At 47.0% G+C, this 8968-nt stretch overlaps 1 protein-coding gene across 8 annotated transcripts in view; it reads right to left on the bottom strand.

The window, feature by feature from the left end:
* Nucleotides 1–8968, bottom strand: part of NSD3 (nuclear receptor binding SET domain protein 3) — a 33909-nt gene extending 24941 nt beyond the window's left edge. For 4 of the 8 annotated variants that reach the window (XM_042835202.1, XM_042835196.1, XM_042835203.1 and 1 more), the window contains exons 1-5: nt 8949–8968; nt 1859–2577; nt 1255–1323; nt 763–922; nt 164–318 (exon numbers count right to left, since the gene is read on the bottom strand). In XM_042835202.1, coding sequence (XP_042691136.1) covers nt 164–318; nt 763–922; nt 1255–1323; nt 1859–2533 — 1059 coding nt within the window. In that variant the 5' untranslated portion in view covers nt 2534–2577; nt 8949–8968. The other 4 variants (XM_042835197.1, XM_042835198.1, XM_042835199.1 and 1 more) reach the window with 4 other exon arrangements.

An 8968-nucleotide genomic window follows, 5' to 3' on the forward strand; every position in this document is an offset into this window, starting at 1 on the left:
GGAAAAGGAGGAGCATGGTAACATTTCAGTTATCTCCACGAGTAATGCTTTTGCCAGCAAAATGCAGCCAAGCCTTCACACAATAAAGCACCACTGTTTCAGAACTGCCCCCACGAGTTTCACTTTCACAGATACCCCTCTCCACAACCAGTGTTCATCATACCTTCTGTTTCTCAGAATGGTTGCTGGCTTGCTTAGCAGCCTCTGCCAATAACTGCTCGTATTGTTTGTGTCCTTTGTACTCCCGAACTCGCTTCTCGTGCACCCACGCCCGTTCTGGCTGGTTGCTAAAAAACTGAACATGGTATTCACGGGCACCTGAAATTGAAAAGTTCTAGTAAGCAGTTTTATGAATGCCTCTTTTGGTTTAGTTTACACTTTCCTCCTCCACACCGCTCAATTGCTGCAGTTGGAAATACCAAGGTTAGTTTAGAAAGTTCAGAAATAAGACAGGCCCGGACTCAGAGTAGTTCAGGATGGGAAGATAAATGCACCCTGCCCACACTGGATGTTCTCAGACTTACCAGATGTCTTCTCATAAACACACTGACTTCAGGAAAGTGCTCACACCTAGTTTGCATAGGCTCATTTTGTGGAGGTAATTTTAAAAGCCCTACTTTTATCATTACAGTAATAGTCCTGTTTAGCACACGCACCAGAGACTCCATCCCACAGAGGAAATTGAAAAGATGAGATTCTTTTTTAAGTGCAGAAACAACCAGAGACACCTGATGTATTCTGGCAGTGACCTTCCTCCCTTACCTCTTGTATTGATTTTGGTATGCACATCAAGCTGTGGATCACATGAAACCATGCAAGGCCACCATGGGTACGTTCCCACTTTGGACCAAACCAGATCGCCAACCTGAAACTTGATGTCATGGCTGACTTGTGTTGGAAGAGAAGGCAAGAACTGCTGCACCTAGAGAGAACAAGACAAGCTTAACAGCTCGGATTTACACACAACAGTCACTGATCAAACAAGACACACAGCAGTGGGGAAAAAAACCACACCAATGATCCTAAAACCACAACAAAAATCAAAAATAAATGTCTCCTCCGTAAGTTGATTAAGAATGCTGCTTTTAGGAGAAAATAAGACAATAAATATGGCAAAAGAGAGACTCTGACACAAAAGAAAGAAGCATTTCAAGGAAATGGTGGCTCATTTATCTGACAAACTAAAGAACCCATGACATAATTGGTAGAAAAGCAGTGACAAAGCAGAAAGTGTTAACGACTACATGTACTAACCGGGGCTTCCTCCAACACTGCATCTTCTCTTGGCCTTTCAGACAGCATGCTAAGCCTCTCGTTTGGCCTCTAGGAAATGGGAAACAATGAAAAGGAAAAAAGGAAAACAAACACAAACAGCATAAGGGGAAAGTAAAACCAGAACAAGCACATTAATGAAAACAAACTGAAAAAATACATAGCAAGGAGAAAAGCAACCACGAGCCCAAAAAACAAGTGTGGTGATTCCTTATTCCAACTTCAAAGTAGCATTGCAATCCAGAAAATACCCTCCCAACCCCAGCAAAGAACAAGGTTCTGCTGTAACAAGCAATAGAGAAACGTTCAGATAGTAAACCCAATTCCACCTTAATTCATGTGCAGCCTCAGAGAAGCAGGGAAGGACTGCTGAAGGATACCCACAGAAATGTGACAAATCCCACTGCATGTTGGTTATTTGCAGAGACTGCGTTACCAACATCATGTGAAAAACACACCACGAAAATCATCCAACTTATGTCTAATCCCATATACACCCAGAAGAGAGGAAAAAAACACTGCTGAAGAAGCATACTCCACCAACAATACCAGGCATACAGATGGCTGAAGCTATTATCACACTTACATTTTGTTCCTCTGGTTCTAATTTTGGGATTTTGTGCGACTTGCGCTCTTCCGATCGGGAAGAGTCGTGCTTGCTACTTTTTTTCCTTTTCTCTTTCCTCCCTTCATGTTTTGCCTTAGCATACTCACTCGCTTGTACTTCATTTAAAAGGTCCCCACAAAGAGAGGACTCAAACAATTCCCTGCCGTTCTGGATAGTTTTGGTTATTTTTAGTTTGATTTCTGGTGAGCCAGTCTTCTTTGGAATCACCGTCTGTGAAACTGAAGGTGGGGGTGGCTGTGGAGGGGAAGGCTTTTCCAGAACTTCATGCGGCCTCGCGTTCGAGTTTTCCACGTGGTAATACTCCGGGGGACTAAAGTTTCTAACTGTACCAAAACCATTGGCAGAACCATTGGGATATTGACTGTACGTCTGGAATTTGGCTTGAGGTTCGTACATATTGATGGTGGCCGGGTAGCCATTAGCAATGGGGGGCAGATCCTCCGCCGTGGGTGTTGGGTACTGAAAGCCTTGCTGTAGGGCGGCTTCGTACGGCGTCTGTCCACCATCTTCAGCAATGTCACTGCTGGCATCAAAGGCATCCTCCTGGCGGATGTTGGCTGAGTCAATGAGCTGAGGTGGTTGCTGAATTGTGTTTCCCATGATCCCTTGCATGAAAGAGAAAGAGAAATCCATTGTTCTGCTCCAGCATCCTTAGCTTTCCCTTTTTCTCATAGGGCCTGGAGTCAGGGGGAAAAGGAGTTCAGTCAGTGTAAAAAGAAAAATAACTGAGCAAATTAAAACGTCGACAGAGAGCAAATGTAATGACCAACTCCCTCCTCTCCATGCATTTAAAGAAGACTGGTATTACAGAATGTGAAAAAAAAATTAAAAACTATTCACTCATTGCTGCAGAGCACCTTTTTATTCGACACATCCAATTCCTTTCCCCCCCCCAGTATGTTTCAGGAACCAAGAGAAGCACCTACAAACACTTAGAAGATTCTGAGCCCAAAGTCAGTGCTAAAATTCAGACCATCCCTTCAGCATCCCTAGAACGGCACCAGGAAGCACTGCTCTGATGTGCTTCCATCCACAAGGATCCCCCAAACAACAGAGAAACAACTTCCTCCCCCTCCATGCTGCCAGTGTGGGGCCACAGGCAGCCTGTCAGGCAGCTGGGGACCAGAGCCATGGATTCTCCCTGTGCTGGGGCAGCTGGAAGAACCACTTCAGATGATGTGACAGCCTCAGGACGGCCCTCCCCACCCCTTCTCTCAACAGAAAGGCAGAGAAGAGCTTGCTTGGGGATGGTTGTTTTCCTAACATCAAACACGTGGGGTTCTAACACTATAAAGGTTTGATTCTGAAAGCTCAGCTACTGGCTCAAAGTGTTTTAATAATCTCACAGTCACAGTACAGTGAGTCAACCTACAGCTCAGAAATACAAATTTGCAAGGTCAGTTTAGCCCTTCCAAAGTAAATACAGCTCTGTGTTCTTTATCCTACCCCTGTGCAGGCACAAAGGAGGGTTACTGTGTCCTTCTTGTCAGGGTTTGAAATGACACTAACACAACCCACCTCTCACCATTACAATTTGCACATACTCCCCCACCCCCCACATTAAATTCTTACCTTCCCAATGCATCTCAATACCCTGAAGTTGCAACAGCAAAAGGATTTGATCAGAATTTTGTCACATGCTTTGTCAGCTTTGTCCTTGAATGATACTCACATTTGTGTTCATCCTTGCTGCCCAGTGCCACCAACCACAGGCACACCTGTCCCCACAGTTACATGATTTAGGGAAACAACCCAACAGCACAACACTACACAGCAAAATTTGCTCACTGCAGCAACTTTTCAATCTCGTGGCAGTAAAACCATCTTTTCCCCCAGCTGCTCTCTGCATATCAGCCACAAAAGCCAAGGAGAAGTGCTGCTGCTGATGGGAGGGACACACGTGGTGAGCAGCACTGCCTACCGGGGTCAGCCAGCCTCAAACCACCACCACCCATTCTAGGAAGAGGAAGTGGAACTGTTTGTACTATCTGCAAATTAATTGCTCCTTTACATCTGCCAAACCGAAAAGCAAACAACAGATTTCTCCCACTAGGAAGAAATTTCACCCTAGGCTTTTTTCGTTACTAAAAATCAATTGCTTTCTTTTTAAATACCTCAAAAAACCCATCTTACAAACCTGCGACTGAGCTGCCTGAGTCATCAGGCACATCCACTGCTGGATGAACAGAGACAAAGCACAAATGGTTTAAGAAAGTTTAGAATCAACCAATTCTCAAGTTTTGTTTTCATTTTAAAGAACAACTAATTCACTGTCTGCCATCCAAGCACTCCAAAAGTCCAATCACCCATCGAGTTTAGAACTAAGAACCAGAATATCAAACAGGACACCATTCAGTATGCTGTGCTTCACTAAAAACACACCGTGGTTTATGTCAGCATAATTATGCTTTATGTTTTGCTGCTCCTCAGTCAGACTAGGAATGGAAACTTGAGATGTTTTGGGTTCTGCTGGATGATACATAGTATAAAATAGGAGTAACACTCTGCATCTCTTCCTTGAGAAAGAATCCCACTGCCTTTAGAGGGCATTTTCCCTGGTGCAAGTCCTTTGTCCTTGCAATGTCTGATGCCAAAGAATGCTGCTCGTCCCAGCACACAGCACAGCTCCACTAAGCAGCAAACATGCCATGGAGCAAAGAGGGAAAAACAAAGAAGGACCTCCCTGCACCACTAATCCTCACCTGGCCAACACTGTCAGAACCAGAAAACCTCACCAGCCTTCTTGTCCTTAAATCAGCATCACTGCCCTACCCCTCTATTAAATAAGACTGTTCCCATGACACTGGCAGCTCTGCCTTTTCTTGTAAGACCTTCCACTCTTTAAATGCTGGGCTACAAACCAAGCCATGCTGTGCAGCATTTCAGCCACGACCACACCAGAGCTGGGCAGTGATGCAATACCTGATCAACACAGCCAGCAGGAGCCCTTACCCACACACAGCCAAGGAATGCTGCTGCCAGGACAGCTTGCTTTGCTCAGAAGGGCTGACATAAGGTACAGTTTGCATCCAGAAGCAGAAGCTCCCTGCTAACATTTTGTTAAAGCCATCTCACCCAAGTGGTGGGAATCAGACCCAGATGCAATGCTGACAGAATCCAAAACCTGCACGGCAGTGCCCGGCCCTTATCTCCTGCACACAGAGCCCTGCAGGTCAAAGTCTGCCCATGGTGCAGGGAGGAGCTCCCTGTATCATCCTTCACAGGACATTTAGGGCTGGAACAGGTCCCAGAGCTGTCACCAGCCTCCATAGGCACAAATTGGAGGGGGTGTGTGCAGGGGAGGCTATCAGTGCACTTTATCTTGTTACATAAAAAAAACTTGTGGCTTAGCAAACTTCAAAACACCACTTAAATTGGATTTAGGAGGAGTCAGTAAATACACACATATCAACTTCTTTTTCTTTAAGCACTGCTTTTCTGGAGCTCACCTGCATAAAAACAGACCGTGATTTCAGTCTATGTTTCTCAATAGGGACAACTTCTACACCTGCTTCGTTCTGTGCAGGCTGCAGAAGCAAAGCTGCTCCTCTCAAGCCTGAAACTCAAACAGTTCTTCTCCTCCTGCAGAGCTTACAACACCAAGAGCTTCCTCCTCCCCAGTCCCTTCTGTCACCACCACAACACACCCAGCTTTTCCCACCCTCTCCACATCTCTGTATCAACCTGCTCAGTTCCGAGCTGCCCACTGACTGCCAGAGCAAACCTGCAGCCACTGATAACAACACAAGGAAACCTGAACACGTCAGAATCACAATTTAAACCTCAGAAAGGATTACTGAGCAGAAGTCACTCAAATGCTGCAATGCAAAGAACGTACCACTGTCCACAGAATACCACCAACAGGCTGGGTATGGCTCTCCTGAGCACTTCCCAACACAAGAGAAGCCAATTTGCACTTCTGTGCGTTGAGCTCCCAGCAAAGCATTTCAGGCAGTGTACATTTTTCTCAACTATTACATGATCAGATGCCCCACGTAAGCATTTAGCTTGTAAATACAACCTGCAATAGATATTGCCTGACACAACGCAGGAACTGGGCCAAAAGATAAGGATACAACATAATTATTTCAAGCAATTCAAGCATGAAGTGGATACTTCTTAGTAGTATTGGAAAAGAATTTGGAAACAAAGATACCTTCAACACTGCAACTTAATTTACTGTTGAGAGAGCAAGACCTTGCTCCCCAGAACCACGCAGCCAGCACCCCCCACGTGTCCTTTCCCATCAAGAAGGAAAACAGGACCTGTCACTGATAAGGGAACTGCGGACTGTTCACCAATGCAGACTGCACACAGGCACTGCTGGTGTAAGTGCTTTTATGTTGCCTGCAGGAGAGTCAGAATGCAAAGAATCTGAGGAATAAAGTACACAAAACAAAGGTTTCACTGCAGGGTGAAGCGAGTCAGCCCAGCACAGCTCCTGCAATACACTTCCTTACACCAACACCCTGTGTTTCGCTGCCCATCCACTGAGAGCTGCTCAGAAAGCTCTGCTGCACACATCCCAGCAGCAGCCCTGCAGTCACAGGCTGACACTGGGAGTCCCTCTGAGCTCAGTGTTCCACCAACAAGCACAGCAAGCTAAAGCTGTTTTTGTGATGAGCATTTTGCGTTTGCTCAGAAAACAAGGTACTACAAAGTCCTCAGATGCTGCCATCTCACGTGACCAAACCGATCTGAATGCTGCTCATCACATTTATTTATTACTCAAGGAAGTTTTTCATCCTTCCAAAAAGAGTTCTGCAGGTTTGTATGGAACACTGCAACTCGTGGACTTATCTACAAAACACACAGACGTGCATCTACCCACTGTGTTATTGCTCAATCAGAAAGAGCATGAAAACAAGTGAGAAAAGATACTGCCAGTATGCAGCACACAAAGGAAACTCCCAAGCATCAGAAAGTCCCACTGCTACCTATCAGCAACCAAAGCAGCCCCAAGGACCACCTCCAAAGGAAGGGGTTTCACCAACCACAGTGAAGCCACAAGTTGGACACGGGGACGTTTCCCTGTGCCACCAAACCAAGGAGAGCAAACCAAGCACCTGCTAATGAGCCCTGCTGACCCAAGGCTGGCTGTCACCACAGCAATAAGTTGGGGCTGCACGTACTGATTAGAAAAACAGCATGGCATGCAAATACTTTCACCAGTTTCCATAAATCCTTTTTGAATTAAGGTTACCACTCTCTGCTGACAAGCACCGTGTGGGTAACCCTGCCTACAACTGGTTCAGGAGTTGCTGAATATGAGGCATTAAAGACTGGGCACTACACAGAGATGTGGAGTGTCTGCTCTGAGAACAGAAGCTGTGCTGCTGGCTCACCAACAACCACAAGCAGCACTTTGAGTCAGCCCTACGTGCCACTGCCTCGTCAGCCTGAGCTGGGCTTTCTGTCACAGCCTTGAAAGCAGAAGTTCCAGGCTGTCTGCACAACCAAGCCTGCAACAATCCAGCTCCTCTCTGCACAGATATAATCAGAGAGATTCTCAGATCTGCTCGTGTCCTACAGCCCCTTAATTACCTGAGTCACCAGACGCATTCACTCTCATTTTCTGCACTGTTCCATTCCAGTGCGTGCCTGCATCTGCGCTGTGCTGGCACTGCTCCTCTCAAAGCTCCACGCAGCAGCCACCCCAGCACATGCTCACTGCTATGTTTACAAACACAGCTGCTGGGCTGAAACAGACCAGGTCGTTGGGTTTGAGCGACGAAAGATGAATTCTGTCACATTTCCACACCTCCTTTCAAAATACTCTCCTGCAGTGTTCAAATGATACGAATTATAGGCAGAAGTAAAATGACTATTCACATTTCTGCATCCTGTGACTGTAGTTTGCTTCGTCCCACTTTGTTCTGAACACCCCAAAAACCACAGGCGTAAACTTTTACTTCCATCCATTAGGACAAGGCCCAGCTTTCAGCTGCATGCAGATTCATTAGCAAAGAGAACTGCAGCCTGGGGATTCCTCCTGCCTTCAGTAGGCCTGCACCAGCAGAGACTAGATGGTGAATCAGAGGCCTCTTGACAAACTTGCCTCAGCGTTTTAAAGCGTGTGGTAAGGCTGATCACTTCCCTGCGTACCTTTCTAAGGGCTCTAAGTGCCAGAAGAAACAGTCATCTCTGTCATATGGTTTTGATAAAGCAGCTCTTAACAAGCTTCCCATGAGGAAATGGAAAGAAGCTACTCGGAGGGCAGCAGTAAAAATCCTATGTAGTGAAACAAAAAAGCAGTAAGCTGAGTTTAGTGCAGTCATTTGGTTTTGGGAGCCTCGGGGTTGAAATGAGAACATGGAGGAAACTCTTTTGTTCTTTGAGGAGGCTCAAAAGCTGTTGTTCACATAAAACCAAAGTCAGACCCTTGTCAACTCCAAATATTGTAAGAACAGTGACGTGTCACACAACAAAGCCAACACAATAGCTGTAATGCATCTCATGTGTACCGCTTCAAAGCTGCAGAACTGAGAAACACACAACAGTTGTACTGAACCAAAAGATGCACTCCTTGATCAGCACCCTGTTCCTGAGCTCACACAGCACACGCCTGCTTGCTGGAGCGACCTCCTTTCGAGTAGCTCTTTAAAAACACCAACATATCAAACAACTACAACATTCTCCATGCATCCCTACCAGCCACGGGAAAACGGCAACGGGCAACAGGACAAACTACAACCTCTTCCTACAGCTGCGATCGCGCGCTGCCTCTGGTTCAGCACACACAGAACGAAGTTATCGCTGAAAATATACCTAAGAGCTTCAGGCCGCCCGGACAGCTCCCGGGAAGCACGGCCGGACCGGAGAGCAGCGCAGGGCCCGGATCTCCGGTTAAGGCCCGACCGCAGCCTCGAACCTGGGGCCACTCGGGGGCGGCAGCGCGCGGTGCAGCCGGGCCCCGCGTCCGCCGCCCACCGCCTCCCGTCCCCTCCCGCCCCGGGGCCGCGCCGCAGCGCCGGCAGCAGCAAACATGGCGGCCGCGGACCCTTTAAAAACCCGGACGAACGGCTCGGGCCGCCCCCGCCTCCCTCACCTTCAATCTGTTCCATTCTA

Source organism: Centrocercus urophasianus, unplaced genomic scaffold, assembly GCF_019232065.1.
Source record: "Centrocercus urophasianus isolate 14NV4802_14NV808 unplaced genomic scaffold, USGS_Curo_1.0 seq_50, whole genome shotgun sequence".
Taxonomy (NCBI): Eukaryota; Metazoa; Chordata; class Aves; order Galliformes; family Phasianidae; genus Centrocercus; species Centrocercus urophasianus.